This window comes from Carya illinoinensis, chromosome 8 (assembly GCF_018687715.1).
Source record: "Carya illinoinensis cultivar Pawnee chromosome 8, C.illinoinensisPawnee_v1, whole genome shotgun sequence".
Taxonomy (NCBI): Eukaryota; Viridiplantae; Streptophyta; class Magnoliopsida; order Fagales; family Juglandaceae; genus Carya; species Carya illinoinensis.
This window is the reverse complement of record NC_056759.1, coordinates 36,945,485-36,964,642: the sequence shown is the minus strand read 5'-3', so window position 1 is coordinate 36,964,642 and position 19,158 is coordinate 36,945,485. Positions and strand designations below refer to the sequence as shown.

At 33.2% G+C, this 19,158-nt stretch overlaps 1 protein-coding gene and 1 pseudogene across 5 annotated transcripts; one reads left to right on the top strand and one right to left on the bottom strand.

Annotated features, from left to right (window-relative positions):
- Positions 1–1,524: 1,524 nt before the first annotated feature.
- Positions 1,525–12,179, top strand: LOC122318794 (disease resistance protein At4g27190-like). Of its 5 annotated transcripts, none has more exons than XM_043136424.1 (7): positions 1,525–1,581; positions 1,715–1,794; positions 4,190–7,378; positions 8,609–9,034; positions 9,717–10,289; positions 10,571–11,377; positions 11,820–12,179. In XM_043136424.1, the coding sequence occupies exons 3-7, from the start codon at positions 4,559–4,561 to the stop codon at positions 11,853–11,855; spliced, it is 4,662 nt and encodes a 1,553-aa protein (XP_042992358.1). In that variant the 5' UTR covers positions 1,525–1,581; positions 1,715–1,794; positions 4,190–4,558; the 3' UTR covers positions 11,856–12,179. The 5 variants fall into 5 exon arrangements, with proteins under 5 accessions (XP_042992358.1, XP_042992360.1, XP_042992355.1 ...); XM_043136421.1 differs by having other exon boundaries at positions 1,529–1,581; positions 1,692–1,794; XM_043136425.1 differs by having other exon boundaries at positions 1,532–1,581; positions 1,692–1,794; positions 4,222–7,378.
- Positions 12,180–17,642: 5,463 nt separating this feature from the next.
- Positions 17,643–18,938, bottom strand: LOC122274702 (annotated as a pseudogene).
- Between the last annotated feature and the right edge of the window lie 220 nt (positions 18,939–19,158).

Below are 19,158 nucleotides of genomic sequence, written 5' to 3'. Positions count from 1 at the left end.
GCAACGTCCTTTGTCTACTAAAACACATATGGACACTTACGTACGGATTGTGACAGTGAAAAGTCTAATCAAAACACAATAAATTTGGTGGTCCTTATGAATATAATTTCTGATTTGTGAGGTTTTGCTTTAGCTTCTTTGTCTTTTTTCTCCTCCATTATGTTTCATGTCAGTCATATTTTTGACTTTGCCGCTGTATCGTTTGTGTCTTTTTCCTCCCCCATTATAATTCATGTCAGTCATATTTTTGACTTTGCCAAGTAAAGCTCAATTAATTTATGGTTGGATTAAAGAGGGTAAAATATCTATAAAATATTAGAGAGGTAAGAAATGGGACAAGGAGAGACAATAAGAGAGAAAATATAAGAGAAAAGTAAGCAATGATGGAAGGAAAATGAAAAAGGTTGTGGCACCGCTGGTGGCTCCGCTCCCGCTGGTAGCCACCGTTAAGTCAAAATTTTTTTTTTTATTTTTTTGTTTTTTTGTTTTAAATTATTTTTTAATACTTTTAAATATTTTAAAAAAAATATAAAAAATTTATAATAATATTAAATAATTTTTTCTTAGCCAGCATTGGCCCCTAGCGCGGTGGCCTTAGACTTGTCCAATAAAAAAAGCAAAAGAAAATGGGATTTCAAAGTCATACACACAAAGGCTTTGTTTGTTTACACAAAATTAAAAAATTCATCTCATCTTAACTCATCATTATAATTTTTTCAAATCTTCATATAAAATATAATAAACAATTTTACTTTTTTAAATTTCAATACAAAATTAATATTACAAAATTATATTATAACAATATTTTATTCATTACTATTTAAAACATCTCATCTCATTTGTGTAACCAAACGGGATTAAAGTAGAGGTGGCTCACCATGATCGAGGTGCACGCCAGAAGGTTCAAGATAAAATTATTGTTCATATCCTTAGGGTGAAGTCGTCGCAGATAATTAAAAGTGGCGGCAACAAAAGGGTGGTCCGATTAAATCAACGACAATTTAAAAGTTTGATTTTATACAAATTTTAGAATCGATCTGTTATATATCAATTTTATATTTTTAAAAACTGATTTGAGATTGATTACCTTTCTAAATTAGTATTTTCAATTCTATCAATTCCAATTTGGTTTTATCTATTTTTTAATTTTAATCAAGTGTTAATGTAATTTATATATATTATATATAAAAATTATATATATTTAAGATTAAAATTTTATATTAAAAATTATAATATAAAATTATTTCGTATATAATTAGATATTATATATAAAAGTTATATATATATATAATATTTTATATAATATTAAAAATTATATAAAATTATTTTATATAATTAAAATAAAAGAAGGTTTTTAGCTAAATTTCGTAAGTGCCAATGTGAATGCACTGGTAATTTGGTAATTCTTTTATAGAATTAAATAAAATTATTATTTTATCAATTCTACTACGTATAGACGTAGCATGTGGAGGCCCGGTGCATGGCTTATATTTAAAAAAACAATAATACATGGGAGGAGAAGAAGAAGAAAACACATACGGCCTTTTCCAAGAACCAAGCACGTCCTCTTCCCAGAACCAAGTACGTCCTTCTCCTCTCTCTTCTCTTCCTTTCTCTCAGACGGCAGAACCCTTCGTCCAAAATGTTCGAAGGCCGAACCCGTCGTTCTTAGATCTCTTCCTCTCTCTCAGATTTGAGAATCACCGTCTGCCAGTTCTCTTCCTCTCTCTCAGATCGGCGTTTTGGACGGAGTCACTGAGCTCGGCCGCTACCCACTTTTCGGCGTTGAACCAGGTAACACTACTTTGCAAGTTAACAGCTTTTCAATATCAATCGTCGGCCCGCTACCCATACTGTGTTTTTCTCGCTCAGTACCCACGCACATGCTTTTATAGGGCGCATTAATCATTTTACTTCAGGGGAAGGAGTCTTCAGTATGTTAACAAACAAAACCAAACATCGATCTTTTCTACTTACTTGGCTAGCTTTTGATGCTCTGTGTGCTGTTGGTGAAGTCCTTCAGTGGAAGAGAGTAAAATCATGGTGTATTAGAAAATCATTTAAATCGTGCTCAATTACCACACCGACCAAGATCAACAATGGCATGTGCTAAAATGAAAAGAAAAATGAAATATTAAAATATTAATATTATTATTATTTTGAGATTTGAAAAAATTAAGAAAAAGTTGAATAGTTTATTGTATTTTATATGAAAATTTAAAAAAATTATAACGATGAGATAAGAATTTTGTATTTGAAATAAAAAATATTTATGGCCAAACAGTAACTAAATCGTCCTCCATTGCCACACCGACCAAGATCAACAATGGCATGTACTAAAATGACAAGAAAACAAGGATAATATGATGCACAGTAACAAGGCAACATACCAGTAGTCCACTGTCAAAACACCCAAAACGCTAACTCAAAAAAAACAGATATGACAAAAACTACGAGAAACCCAATTGAAACAAATAATAACCCGTGGAAAAAAATGAGAATGAAAATTGAAATATAAATAAGCGAATCAGAAAGTGAAATGCTTGCTTACCTTGCCTTGTTTTCTCAATCGTGTGAAAGTCTCAGAGAGCCCAACGGTTTGGTTAGTACTAACAGCAGCCATTGGAGTGAATCTTGTACTTGAGACTGCCAATCTACGAGAGGGAGAGCGGATAAAAGACTGGGTGTCAGGGCTTTCTTCAATTGAAAGAAGCTGGGGATACAAATGAAATACAAATTTTAGGAACGCGATTGATCTATAAAACGAAGAATTTCAGTACTCTTCCCACCATAAAGAGTCAGTCATATGTCCAACTTCGCCACAATGCCAATCGATCTTGGTCTTCATATCATTAATTGATTAATTCCGGTGACCATCTTTGCGTAATTTGTAGTCTTGCTTCTTGATATATCTCAAGATTTATCTTATATATATGGTACCATCACAATTAATTAGCCGAATCCTTTCAAATCATATGAATTTATGGTTGATTTGATCGGTGCTAGCTAGCTAGCTGCACTTTAAATATTTGTTCTTCCAACCCGTATACGCAGAATTTATGGCTGAGATCTCAAAAATTAGCAGAATATGGCTGTTCTCGCTCTTTATCTATTAAATAAGCACGGTGCTACGTTCACCGCTGCCGTTTGATATAATTGGTTTTTTTTCTTGTTTTTTATATGTATTCTTTAATATTTTTAAATACTTTTTAAAAAATAAAAAATACAATATTATTAAATATTACAGTAATACTGAGCGGTAAGAACTACGACAGCAATGAAAATGATTCACAAAGAAAATTTGTAAGAAACGCATGGACAGAGAGAGAGAGGAAACCAACACAGATCCAAACAAAATGCCTCCAAGAACAATCATACCCATATGCACGAAAGGTAACCAAATCCAAGAACAATCATTTGAAATTTGTACAAATTTAATAAATAAATCATGCCCATATACCTGAAAGAAAACCAAATCTAAAAACAAAATATAATAGTGTTGATCTAAATAAGAGAAAAACACATATGCAATCTTGATCACATTGCGTTGTTGCATACTGAGCGGAATGGCCGCCATTTCAATAGAAGAAGGTTTCTTGTACCTTGCTTTCTCTACCACCTTCAACAGCTTCAGATTCAGTTTACTCTCAACCCAAGCCTGCATGGGGCGAGGGATCTTGGAGCCCTTGTACGAAATGTTGAATTCCTCCCTGAAAATCCTCCGATCCTTCAACAACCACGTTCACAACTTCCTCTACACCAACAAATTTTAAAAAATAATATAAAAATAAAATGAAGAGATGAAAACACATTCTTTAATTCCAGATCTGTACAAAAATAAATAGAATGAGAAACCAAATCGTACCCATTTACACAATCTCTTCAAATTTCTAACAATTGACAAAAAATTTTGATCCAATTTAGATAGTGAGATGAGATGAGATGAAATTTGAATAAAATATTATTGATTAATATTATTTTTATTTTAAAATTAAAAAAATAAATTGTGTATTATATTTTATTTAAAAATTTAAAAAAATTTTAACAATTAAATGAGATTGAAATAGTTTCTCTGTCTCATTTTATTTGTTGGTTGTAAAGGTTTGATTTTTCCACCATTATTTGTCAATCATATTTCCAATTTGGTTTTCAAAATTTATTGTAGTGACGGCTTTTATAATCTTACCAGCTCTGAATGTGTACACAAATTTGAATGCTCAGCACACAACGTACTGCTTGGAGGATCTGTCATCGACTTTGGGTGACCACATCATTTCTCTTTTCTTCCTGAAGGTGTGTATTGCTTGCTACTAATATTCACTCATCATCTTGTGGAATGAAAGCCTCGCCCCTCCTTAGGCTATTTGTTGGACTCATTTTGCCTCTGAAGTACCCTCAGTGCTAAAGTCTGATCTATCTTCATTTTCCTATTCTCTCTTATCTCCATCTTTGCTTTTCTTATCTCTCGTTGATACAATAGTTATTTGGTTGCTTTTCTACTTGCACAAAAATCCAAAAAACCAAAAAAAAAAAAAAAAAAAAAAACACTTGAACAAAAATGGCGGAGAGTATCGCTATTTCAATTGCAGCGAAAATAGCAGAGTACACTGTTAAACCTATTGGACGGTGGCTATGCTATTCATGTCACTACAACAGCAACATAGAGAATTTGAAGAAACAGAAAGAGAAGCTGCAAGATGCTCGTGAAAGCGTGCAACATTCAGTTCTTGCTGCCTCAAGAAATGGTGAGAAAATTTATTCTGATGTTAGCAAGTGGTTGACAAATGTAGATCGTATTACAGAATTGGCCACCGAGAAACTTCGTGAAAGCGAAGAAGAAGCAGGTACGAGGAGCTCTAATGCGGCATGCCTAAACTTGAAACAACGGCATCAATTAAGTCGGGAAGCAAAGAAGATGGTGGGTGATATTGCCGAACTTTTTGCCGAACTTCATAACAATGGAAACTTTGAAAAAGTTTCGCATCCTACTCTTCCTTCAGAAGCAATGGTGATGACTACAACAGATATGGATTACATGGCCATGGATTCGAGAATGACAGCGGTGAAGGGGATTATGGAGGCATTGGGAAATACTGATATCGACAAGATCGGGGTGTGGGGGATGCCTGGAGTTGGAAAGAGTACTCTGATGAAAGAAATTGCCAGACAAGCCAGGGAAGAAAAGTTATTCGATGAGGTGGTTATGGCAGTTGTGACAGACAACCCAGATGTAAGGCGAATTCAAGGAAAGATTGCATGCACGCTAGGTCTAAATTTTGATCAAGAATTTGAAGAAGGGAGAGCAAATCAGCTGAAACAGAGGCTATCAAAGGACAAGAAGATACTTGTTATCCTGGATGATATATGGAAAGAACTTGATTTACAGGAAATAGGAATTCCTTCCGAAGGATGCAAAGTAGTAATGACATCCAGAGATCGTGATGTATTAATTTGTAAAATGGGTGCCCGAAAAGAGATTGAACTTAAAATTTTACAGGAAGCAGAAGCATGTAACTTAATTGAGAAGATGGCGGGTGATTCTTTCAAAGATCAGCCTGAAGTGAGAGCCATTGCAACTGAGATAGCTAAAAAGTGTACAGGTCTTCCTATTGCACTTGTAACAGTTTCAAAGGCATTAAAAAATAAGAGATTAAGTGAATGGAAGGATACCTTGCGCCGACTAAAAAGCCCGGCTCCCGAACACATCACAGAGATGTTGAAAACCATATATACTCCCATAGAGGTGAGTTATGACAGTCTTGAATCTCAGGAGCTAAAATCCCTCTTTTTGCTTTGTGCTCAATTGCCTTACTTCCTTGACTATCGCGACTTGTTGAAGTACTCTTATGGTTATGGTTTATGTCATGGCATTAATACATTAGAAGATGCCAGAGACACGCTAGATACACTACTTCGTAAACTAAAAGACTCTTGTCTACTGCTAGAAAGTTCCGAGGAATTTTACATGCATGATCTCGTTCGTGATGTTGCTATAATAATTGCGTCAAAGAATCATAATATGTTTGTCATGAGAGATGATGGTGGGCAAAAAGCATGGCCAGATGTGGATGCACTAAATAGATGTGAGGCGCTCTCTATTCATGGTGAAGAAATCCATGAACATCCCAATAAAATGGAATGTCCTAAATTAAGATTCTTTCATGTCAACTGTAAAGACTCACGTAATTTGAAAATCTCGGACATTTTCTTCCAAGGGATGGACAAGCTCGAAGTTTTGAGTTTGAGAAGAATGCGACTTTCATCACTTTTTCCACTTACAAACCTACAAACATTGTGTCTAGATGGATGTGGGTTGGGAGATATTCATTGGATTGGAGAACTCAAGACTTTAGTAATTCTTAGTCTTGCTTATTCTGCCATTTCAAATTTGCCAAGAGAAATAGAGTCGTTGACTCGTTTGCGGTTATTGGATTTGACCCGTTGTTATAAACTTAGAGTGATTGCTCCTAATGTCTTGTCAAGCTTGGTCAACTTAGAAGAGTTGTATATGCAAGGAATCAAAGTCCAATGGGAGGTTGAAGGACCCGGCAATGAAGGAAAAAATGCTAGCCTTGCAGAGTTAAAGAAATTGTCACAATTGACCACCTTAGAGATAGATATTCCGAATGCCAACAATCTACCGGCAAATTTGTTTCATGAAAAGCTTAAGAGATACAAGATATGCATTGGAGATGAAATCTACAATCTGGTTTTTACGAGGGAGGCAGCCTTCTCAAGAGTTTTAAAACTCAATCTGAATATGAGCTTCCAATTGGACTTTGGGATCAAAATGCTACTGAAGGGGACAGAGTATCTTTCCTTAGACGAGGCGAATAGAACTAAGAGTAGAACTAAGAGTGTCTTATATGAAGTAGATAGAGAAGATTTTCAACAATTGAAGCATCTCCATATCCAAAACAATGGTAATATTAAGCATAGCCCTGAGTTGGGGACATCGGATGTTGCCTTTCCTACCTTGGAGGCATTTGTTTTGAAAAATATGTTCAACTTGGAAGAAATTTGTCAGGGCAAACTTCCATTGTCATCCTTCAAAAACTTGAAAGTTTTAAAGGTGGAGAACTGTGATAAATTAAGATTTATCTTCTCATCATCTATAGCAAGAGGCCTTTCACTACTTGAAGAATTGAACATAACAAGATGCAACAACATTGGTGCAATATTCGTGAAAGAAGAAGAAGACGGAATAGAAGATCAGGGAGATATGATGTTGTTCGGTCGACTTCAAACCTTGCTGCTAAATGATCTTCCAAAGCTCGTGGGCTTCCTAAGCACAAAAGATTCATTCATGGCTGATTGTAGAGAAACCAATTCAGAGGGCAACCATGATCTTCAGTTGCCACTTCTACATCATGATCAGGTACATTACACGAGTACTACTTAATTACCGGAAAAGTATTCAGATCCACACATTTCACAAGTCCATATAAATCATCTGTCAAGCACACCGCGTTATCAATCACAAGTATAAAAATTTATAATAATAATATTATAAAATTATATTTTAACAATAAATTTTATAATATTTTTTTATATAACTCTTCCTCTCTCCTTTTCAAAATCTAAAAAATATCCAACTCAAACAATCTCACAGTAATTCACAAACTATCTTATTAATATTCATAAAATTTTTATTTCATTTCACCCCTCAAACGAACCCCAACAAAAATAGAAAGCGTTAAATATTACAACTGATTGATTAACAAAATTATAATCTTTACAGAATAAATTACAATAAATTACTTACATGGTTTTTAATGCATATTTGTTTGGACTTTTTCAAAGTGGTACTGGTGTTTTAGAAAGATTTTAAAATGATTCTAATCTCTTTCTGTCAAAATCAGTCGTCGCAAGTTCACCAAAATTACAGTGCCAATATTGCCCCTGTCCACCAAAATTCTGTTAAATTAGAAACAGAATGTGTCGACGATGTAGCTATAATTAGCCACACCATAATGAATAATAGAATGATACATGTTTTTTTTTTATAGGAATAGAATAATACATGTTATATATACATTCAGCATTCTAAATGATTAAAAAATATATATAGTAAAAACACTTTAAGAAAATCTAAATGCAAATAAACTAAAAGAATAAAAATAAGAATATGAAAACTTTAATGATAACTCTATTTGAAGGCTTTTACAAATCATCTTAAATAAGAAACAATAATACATTAATATGTATATATATTTATATCAAGCGGCCTGTGCGTTTTGAATTAAGTGTTCAACCATTACCCAAAGTCAGATCATATCAAGCGTCATACTTCTATTATGCAAAATATGAGAAAATAAGATGGGACTTTTTTAAAACAATTTTCAAATAAAAAAGCTCATTTCGTAAATATGGGATTTGTCATATTTTTGTTAACTATTATAGCATCACAAATGAGTATTTAAAATTAATGGTATGATATGATGACTTTGTTTCCTTGGGAGCTCTGTTGAGAATTTTAAGAGACCATTGTTTCCTAATTTGTGCCATTTTATTTTCTTTCTCCAATTTAATTTTCATATTTTTAAAATCGAAGCATAAAAATATATATTTAGCATCTTTAATTGATACAAAGAACATAATTTGACAGGTTTCCTTTCCTAGCTTGCAAACACTGCGTATGAAGGGTCTGCCCAAAATAAAGCACGTATGGAGCTGTGGTCAAGAACCCAAAACTGTTTTCACAGGTCTCGAGCAATTGAAAATACTTGAGATTAGCAATTGTGGGGTGGAGGAAATTGTTGCAGTTGAAAGAGGAGGAGGAGAAGTAGTAGCAATTAGGACTTTGGTGTTCCCTCGAGTAAGTACTTTGACGTTTAGAAATTTACCGAGACTCAAGTGGTTTTGCAAAGGAGTTCATGTTTCAAAATGGCCGATGCTGAAAGAGATGGAAATTGAAGGATGCGAGAAAGTGAAGATATTTGCTTCAGAAGTTGTGAGCTTTCAACAAACAGTTAAAGATCAAAGGCAGTATGAGATGTCCAATATTAAACAACCCCTTTTCTTGGTGGATGAGGTAATTAAAGAAATTAAATTTATTGGCTCTCTTAAGATTTCCACTTATACATCCCAATATTATAAAAATCATTTGGATCCCTCCTTAAGTTCATAAATTTAATTAATTAATCTTTAGGAACTATAAATTTAAGTACAATATTAATCATTATTAAAGAATACTTAAATTTAATTGATTATTCTGTATAAATTAAATGACAAAAACATAAACTCGTATATATGTTTTTTAATGCATTTATAAAAGAGCATGTTAAAGTCCCATTGTTTGGACTTTTTCAAAGTGGTATTTAAATTTTTAAATATATTCGAATCTTTTTGCGTCAAAATAGTCATCACAAGTTCATCAAAAGTTTTAAATCCACGAATTAGAGGCTCGTTGCTGGAAACATTAAATAAAGGTGTTGAAGTATTACCAACAAACAAAACATATGAAACCTCATATTTAAGACTGGAAATTGTTTTTATCTTATTATATTTGTTTATTACAATATGATATTTCTTTCATTAAATTAGATGATGTATTATTAGTATGATCAAACTGCATGCAGACATATCGATGCTCACTTTTACAAATACATCAAATATATTTAATTCCACTCGAGCTGAAATATATTTCTTATAGTTTCTGTTATGTTGGATGGGGTATGTGTTAACCACTGTTGCTGTTCTAATTTATTTTATAGCTCTCGTTTCCAAGCTTGAAGATGTTGCACATTCGGGAGATGGATAAGTTGGAAATTATATGGCAGGATCAAGTCACCGCGACTTCTTTTCCCAATATTCAAGAATTGACAATTTTTGGTTGTGACAAGTTGTTGCACGTCTTTCAATCTAATTTGCATACAACAACAACAACATTGATGCAAAGTCTGACTCGTCTAGATATAAGCTTCTGCAGTTCATTAGAAACTATATTTGGAAATATGGAGGGGCAAAATGGTAAAGAACCACAAGTTTTAATAGCTCCAAGTTCAGGTATGGAAGAAAGTGTAGCGAGAGAAGACGGAATAGCCAGACATATTGAGTTCCCCGTACTAACTCAATTGTTACTCTATGAATTGCCAAAACTCAAGTGGATTTTTGAAGGAGTGCATACTAATTGGGAATCATGGCCTTCATTGAAAGAATTATGCCTAAGGAAATGTGGTGAACAAGTGAACAAAATGATTTGGGCTTCAAAATTTGCAAGCAGCAGTAGTAGTGAAGAGAACCAACTCCTGACTTGCATTCAACAACCCATGTTCGTCGTTGAGGAGGTTAACAATCCTATCCTATCAACTACTCTACTCTCTCTCTCTCTCTCTCTCTCTTTCTCTCTCCAAAGTACTAAATGTTTAATTTTCATATACATAGAATTTTTCCCTTGCAATAAGTTCACACAATCTTGTTATAGCAATTAGAATTTTTCGTAACCCTTACAATATAAACTCTAGCAATTAGTTGACCTATACATGATCATGAAGGAATTGAAGAACAATACCAACTCATCTTTATGATCTCTTTAATTTGTTTAATGTACATTTTGATTCCTTTACAGGGTACGTTCCCCAACTTGGAGGATTTGTCATTGTTCTTCAGTGGAACCATATGTCCTAGCAGATTTTCAGATTTTCCTGATCCATCTTTTCTTCTAACAAGACTGCCAAATCTGTTGAAACTTAACGTATACGATAGTGTCTGTGAGGAAATATTCCCTTATGAACTTGTTGATCGAGAAATACGATTAAGACGACTAACTCTCTGTCGTCTATGTATGGTTACACATTTGTGGAAAGAAGACAATACCAAGCCATGCCCACTTTTTCATAATCTGGAATACCTTGATGTGTCACGATGCAGCAAATTGAAAAACATAGTGCCATCATCGGTATCTCTTCACAATTTGACAGGATTGAAAATATCAGATTGTCACGGATTGATCAATTTATTAACATCCTCAACTGCCAAAACTCTGGTGCAACTCAAAAGAATGACTGTGATTGATTGCAAAAGGATTACAGAAATTGTAGCAATGGAGGATGTTGGTGAAGCAAATGTGGCGATTACTTTCAACAAGTTAAGATGCTTAGAACTTCGTCGCTTGCCAAACCTCACACACTTTTGCTCTGGACCTTATTCCTTTGGGTTCCCATCTTTGGATGAAGTAATTGTGAGATGTTGTCCTGAGATGAAAACTTTCAGTCACGGAGTCTTAAGTACACCAAAGCTAAAAGGAGTATCTGATGATTACATGAGTTTTTTTTCGAAACCGAATTTGTATTGGGAGGATGACCTGAATACCACCACACGTTGTCTTTGGGAGAAGTCAAATCAATATGATACTGGATTGTTATTCAGAGAAAGGGTAAGTATATTCCCAACTTACAAAATCTTGAATTTTTTTTTTTTTTTTTTTAATCTTTGAATGCAATAATGATCCGTTTAGTAAAAGCAACCAATTATATATTCTCCATTATATCTTAACACTCTACGGAGTTTAAATATATTAGTATTCGATCTAAACTTTGGTGTTTTTAGCACACTCAATGCTTATTGAAATATAGATAATTTAGTATATATATTTTTCCGTTAGGTTAAATTTTTGAAACAAGTAAAATTGGTGGTTTAATATTCATAAATAACACTAATTTCTCATTCGTTATAGGTACTATTAAACATAGAGAAAACAAAGTCTTTGATTTTTGCTTTTTTTTTTTTAATATTATTATTATGAAAAGCTTCGTTTATGATAATTGATATTTGAAACTTTTATCTTTATAAATATATTGTTTTCTGTCAATGGGAAGGTTGAGAATTCTGAAGAAGATGAAGATCATCCTTAATGTGCATGCAGCAGCTGGATTAACGTAGCTTTTCAATGCAGAATTTGTGGATCCAATGGTGATGTTTCTTTCTTTTGATGAAGTCAGTGGGGGCAGAGGACCCTTCATTCCCGTTAATGTTTAATTATGGTTTGCTTGTTTTATTTTGTCTTCTTTATTTTTAAATCTCTCTTATATGTACGAGAGAATCCAAAAATTAAAAAAAAAAGAAAAGTTTGACAATGTATTGATTTGATATAACTCCTCATGAAGTAATGTAGTTAACAACTCTGATGTTGCCAACAAATAAACTTGAATTATAATCTTTTGATTATAATTTGACCATTTGATCTCTGCCTTTTGATTGTCAGTTTTTATAATAGTACTGTGAAAAAGTTTTTATAATAGTACTGTGTTTTTCACCATTTTGGTTTGTACAAGATAAGTCTATTTCTTTTACAAACTACTTAAGGTCATGTTTGGGAAATGAGATAAATTGTATCTCGAAACTTCCTATAATTTACTTTTTAAATATTACTGAAATACAAGATACTTTTTAATTTAAAATTTTCAATATTTTTATTTTATTATTATCTAATAATTATAATTTTCTTAAACTTCCAAACAAACATAAAAAATAATACAACTGGTTCAAATTTCAAAACAAAAATAATATCAAAACATTATAATATATTTATTTAACTTTTTCTCAGTTTTTTCAAAATTTAATAAAACATCTTAATTCAAACTATTTTACTATTATTTATGAACTATTTCATTCCTATTCACAAAATTTTCATCTCATCTCATTTCCTAAACATGTAAATTTGAAGTATGACTTTTGGTCATCCTCATGCTACATGTTCAATATATAAACTTGTTTAGAAGGTTTGTATTTTCCTTTGGGATATGGATATCGATATTGTGTAATATGAACTATTTCATCAAACAATGATAGAATATCAAATGGTACAATGTATCAAGATTTTTTTTATTATTATTATCCCTATCAATTCATATGATACGCTTTTTTGAACCTTTAACCATCTTCAAATTCATTGTCCTAATTGAACTTATAATTTTAAAAAATTCTAATTTGAAAATACTGTTAGTTGGTTTTCGGTTAGATTAAAAATTCTAATTTTCCTTGTATCTTTTATAAATAAAAAATAGAAATAATTTCTACAGTCTTAAAATATATAGATCCTACGCACTTCTTTGAAAAAATTGGAGAAATTTATAATCTACATTAAAAAAAAAAAAATCAACTTTTTATGGTGAATTTCAAATTTTTTATAATATTTATAATTGATTAATTTTCCCTTTCTCCATATTAAAATATTTATAATTTTGTGAATAGAATCCTGATAATAATATACTTACAATTTTTCTTTTACGATGGAAATGAGTTATGTAAAACTTAAAATTCAAGTAAATTGAGTTATCAACTCATAACAAACAAGTAAAAACCACGTTAACCAAATACAGCTGCATCATAAACACTTATATTTATTGAGAAGAAAGAAAAGAGAAGCAAATGACAATGACACAATGGAAATAAACAACAATAACCATTTTATTCCATACTTCAGTTGCAAACAAGCAATAAAAGGAAGTCTTGGGAAAGAAATAATTACCACCTGCAGAGGCTTAATAGAGGAATGAAGTAGTTTTGGTTTTTTGAAGAGAAGAGTGTTCAAGCAATGTCTCAATGATAAGTGTTCAAGTCATGGATAGCTAAAGTATGACTAAATATCTCTAGCAAATTTACCAAAATATAAGTGTTCAAGTCATGCTAGAGACATTGAGACACTTATATCATTGAGACATCTAAAGTGTAAGTGTTCAAGTCATGGATAAACTCTTCTCTTCTAGAAGTTGAAGAGAAGAGTGTTCAAGCAATAATTTCAATTATATTTTATTCTGCTTCAGGAAATTCTTGTTTGGTAAGTTCGACACAGTCTGTTTTTTCTTTTCATCAAAGAGTATAAATTGTATTGATGGAAGCTCTATAACAAAGACTGAATACATGTAGGAACCTCTAGCAAATTTAGCTAAAGTTTGAGTTATATAACATTTAATTGAATATATTTTCAAACGATTTTATTGTTTTACAGGAGATGACTGGAAAATATAAACATTAAAAAAGAGAAAGAGAGCAAAGAGAGAGGAGATGAATACCACGTCAGTTCACACTACCTCTATGTGACAAACCTGGGCTGCTTCACACTACCTCTATGTGACAAATTACATGCTAAGTGAGCAGAAAAATATAGTATGGCTCCACTAATTGTTACCTATAAACAAAAGCCAGAATGCCTCAATACCATTTTGGAACACACTCATGATCTGCTTTTTACTATAAGAAAAGAATTCCATTGATATATTAAAGAAATTAAAAACATTAATGATATATAAATAAAATATAATATGAATAACTATGGATGCAAAACCATTCTGATAAATAAAGAAAATCATGGAAATATTGTTTGGATTAGATAGGTATATAAGACTGAGTAGCCATAAGGATCCCATTACAGTAGAAAATTATGTCACTGGAGTTTTTGAAGTTTTTTATTTTATGGAGGTTCTAAACTTGTTTTGCTCAAGGTCCCCACATTTAACTAGTTTGTCATCACTAGCAGAAAACATATAAGTATGCTTGCTGCTGACAGCAAGGCCTGCAAAAGAAAACACACTTTTTTACCCATCTTGTGCCCAATAATATAGCCATTAACCATACCATAATTGGGCACTAAAGTTTCTATAACATCAATAATTTGTTAGGAGCTGAGCTCGTATTTGTTCAATGTGTCCTGGTAGTGAGTTTTAGCCTTCCACTTCCCACATCCCATATCTGGTTGGGCAAAAATAACAACGAAAACACTCAGTTGTTGTTCCTTACAAAGAAATGTCACAAGTGAATGGCATTAGGGTAGTTGCATAATCATAATCTTTGGTTTTCAAATCACAGAAGAGATTGCATGACCAGGGTTTTTGTTTTGGTGTTTTGTCCTGGTCCTTGTAATTTTGAACATATGTTAAGGTTCTTTATTTGGATGGTGTTTTTTGGTTTTGGATACCTGGGATGTATTAGGTTTCTTATTTGTAATACCCAGGTGTCGGGTTGTAACCAAGGTTTTCCTCCGCCAAAAGTGAGGACTATCAATAAAATTGGGGTACCGTCCTCTTCTTAAAAAAAAAAAAGAAGAGACACTCAATCTCCTTATCCACCTCGCAGTAACTGAGCTTTGGAATAGAGCAGTTTTTTAGTTTAATTGGCTCAATTTTGGTAGGTTTTCAGCCCAAGTTCCCCAGAGCAGTTTCTAAAGATAATAGTTACCTAACCATTTCCAAGTTTACATCAAGTAATGCTGAACCATCTAATCAGGATAATTGGGATAAACAAGACATTTCTGACTAGACAAGAAATTCTAACGTGATGCTAGACATTGCTTGGATCAAATGCAATAGATCTCACCCATCCCAAGTGGCCACTGATGATCCACAGAAATGAAAATGCAGAATGTTAAAATGTAAAAGAAAAGATGCAGCAATTTAAAGTTTCTTCAGAATGTTAAAATTCAATTCCATTTCCAATGCTCCCTAACTGCATATTTGAAGAAAAATATATGATGAAAAGTATTAAAGTGCATCTAAGCATAATGCATGTGCATTTCAACAATAGACTGCATGTGTGCCAAGATACAGAAATACTTGTTTCCCAAATTAAGGCTCTTTGCTTATCCCCAACAAAATATGCTAAAACCGTTGTTTGTTTTTTCTTAAATCATAATCATAAATCCCTTTAAAGAGATTGGTTGTCAAATTAGCCATTCTTTGTTTATCCCCATCATAAATAAAATAAAGAAGCTAAAACCTTTCAGATGACCCTGAAGCAGAAACAACTGCAGTGCTTTTGCTTGGTAGACCAATATCATTCCTGAAAAAAAAAACATAAAAGATCAATACTAGTTCAATACAATGACAAATGTTTCCTAAAAAAAGAATGTTCAAGAAGAAAAGAATAGTAGCTATAGCTGTGGAGAAAACTGACTGAATCAACTTACACAACCAAATTGGTTGAATTCAACGAGGATATAAGTGATATTTGGTTTTATTTAGAGGATCTTTTGTTTTATTTATAGATTTTCATACAATTACCAAATAATAGTGAAATAAAGAAACTCGTGATTCCGATTTCCAATTTTCAAAATTAATATGGAAAAAGACAAAAAATTTGACAGATGCCCTAAGACTCTCGTGTTTTGATAGGCTGAGAGTACAACTGTGAATGAAACAACAAATTTTCCAAGACTTATGTTGGTCAAGAGGTTCCCTATCGCGTGCGCCACAGCCATTGGAAAAATCACTACAAACGGAAAAGTGAATATTCACAAAATACACAATCAAACAGAAGGATGGACCGAGACTTACTTGTGTGACGAAGGCTGCTACCTGCGACGGCGAGGGACTGCAGTGATACAAGGGGAGAGAGAGAGAGATGCCCGGGGGTGGGTCAGAGGGGGCTTTAAACTATAGGGATTATGCTTTTCGCTACTTGCCGTTGCTGATTGTGATCTTTTTGCCGCGATTTAGTGTTGCCGCAAATAGTTAAATCCTCATAGCAAACAAGTGATTTTTCTTGTCAAAATTAATTGCAGCGGTTGTTTATCGGCGTGAAAAAATAATAAACGGAAAATGATATATATGTTTTGCGGCGGTTTTATTTATTACTTTTCGTCCAATAAGGAGGTCCTGTTACGGCGACTTTTTGCCACCGTAAAACACATAATTACGCCATTTTCTACTTACTGCTTCAAAGAAAGTCCATCTACAGTAAAATTTACTTTTTGTGATGAAATTTCCAACGCTGAAAATGAATTTAGCCAAAAATACACTACAAACGTCACAAAATATCACTGCAAAAAGCTTGAAAACTGTTCACAACGAAATAAAAATGAAATTTGCTATGGCGACTTTGCTTGGCTCCAATAAAGTACTATTAGCAACTATTTTTTTTATGGCAAATATAAGATCGCTGGAAAAAGTCATTTTTCTTATAATTAGAGTTTACTTTTTTAGTGTACCGAAAGATCTAAAAGAATAGAAGAGGAAAACAATGGAGGTTACCGAAATTGTTCCTTTCTTGAATTTTTTTCCCACTATATTTGGAGTTGTGCTGGTGTTTTTTAACTACATTTTTTTATAGGAATATTGAACTACATTAGATGCTATTAAATGCAAAACACTGTTTATATTAGTAATAAAGATTTCTTTTTTATCTATTTTTTAAAAATATAGCGCCTGTCAAGTTATAAGTTCGTATATAGCAGCATTCAGCTTGCCCATTAGAACTAACCGAACCCCCTCCAATGAAAGCTTTTGAATTCCACCTTTACACAGACCACTTCCCTTATCAAAGGTTAAGCTGCTATTGTTTAGCTATGCTTGATTAAATCTAAGCATCAACAGGTCCTATGCATCAAGTCAATGGATCAACTAATCCCAAAGAATTTATTCTAGAAAAAATGCCACAATCTCTATATCTAAAGTTCTATTATTTATTGTTTGATCAATGATACCATGATAGCATCCAACATACTTGTTACTTTTAGGTATACCACCAATTGGGTAAGGGACACAAGTCCATTACCTCGATGGCTACAAGATCTTATCAACACCCATGCATGATAAATTATATATGAAATTGCCGAAATGGAAAGACTGGATGTTATCATATAACTTTGTGTCAACAAAGTTAACGAGTTGAGTAGCAGACTCAACCTGCCGACAGTTGCCACAGGTTTAACCTGTGACAACAAAGACAATAGACAATAACTCCCTCAAGTCTACTTGTGACAAGACCCAAAAGAGCTTTGAGCTCTGCTGCAAAGTCAAATCCGATTCATAGCAATTGGTTCTGGATAAAAGCAGCAGAGCCATGGCATCATCAGGTGCCTTTAGTTGTGAACTTGTGAAGGAACATGAAATGAAACCTGAGCTTCCATAAAATAAGTATGTAACTTAATAGAACCAAAAATAGCAGCGAGACAGAAAATAGAATAGGAACAGAAGAAATTATGTAATTAAAATTAGATTAAAGAAAACAAACTCACTTCAACAACAAATTCAAAATCCATAAAAGCGGTCCCAGCTTGAACATTTAGAGATCCTTCCTTGTTCAAAGCTTCCAAACTAGTTAGTGTGTATCCTTTGGGAAGAATGCCCACTAAGTAAGCGATTAAGAAATGGCCAGCTTCATGCTGCACGTGAGGTCCATATTGACATGAAAAACAGTTCTAAAACTTATCAGAAGATAGGTAATACTGTAATGAACATACAACACGATAATCTTACAGAACAAGACAGCCCTGAACATGTTATGGTCTTTGAAACAAGAACATAGCATGAATGTCATCACCAAATAAATGTAGAATGGGCTCATCATAGTGTTATTGGATAGTTATTCCTATAAAAACATAATGAACAAATGCAATGCACTGCCACACAATGAGAGAGAGGTATCTTACTTGAACAATCCTATTGTGGTACTTCTGACTAAATGTGTGCCCAATTGTATCAAGAACCAAGCTAGGAACACCTCCATCAAAAGAGACCTAGAAACAACCAATATTGTAAGATTCTAGTATTAGTATGGTAAAGACAATTTGACCTTGTCTCCACTGTTAGTGATTTAAGCAACACGTGAGTGGGTGAGTCGGCCAATGAAATAATTTTTAAGTGCCTCCAAGAATAACACAACATATTGGTACTCAGCCAAAAACACACAATTTCATAATAAAACAAGTCCTGGGAGCATAGTTTCAAAAAAGGGTCTTGGGTAGAGAGAGAGAGAGAGAGAGAACGGAATTACTGAATCCAGTGTCCATAGAAACAGCAGCCCCAGAGAAAAATATAGAACTTGTTGTGGGCTAAAGCCAAGCACATTCCAGGCAACATGCCCTCCTAGAGCAGCAGCAAGTTGCAGGTTTCTTTCTATTGAACCAAGTATTGCATCCACTGGTGACAAAAGAGACGATGCTTGATTCCATTCAGCCTCAATTTATCCAAGGAATAAAGTCTTTGGGGTACCTGTATCATTGACTCCCTCGTATGGTGAAGAACCAATCTTTATCAACTTTGGACAAGTACACAGGGAGAACAACTATCTACTAGCGATATGCAGATACATAAAACTCTATAACAATGAATTACAATTCTATTTCCAAATCATAAATCAGACCACATCTTCGCCAATTTGCAGCTAGACTCATCCAAGATCGCAAAGACAATTTTCCTCTATTTTGCATCAAGACAATCG

Coding starts and splice junctions, on each gene's coding strand:
- LOC122318794 (XM_043136424.1), top strand. CDS start 4,559: ATGGCGGAGAGTATCGCTATTTCAATTGCAGCGAAAATAGCAGAGTAC. Junction 7,379..8,608: donor CACTTCTACATCATGATCAG/GTACATTACACG, acceptor ATAATTTGACAG/GTTTCCTTTCCTAGCTTGCA. Junction 10,290..10,570: donor CCATGTTCGTCGTTGAGGAG/GTTAACAATCCT, acceptor ATTCCTTTACAG/GGTACGTTCCCCAACTTGGA.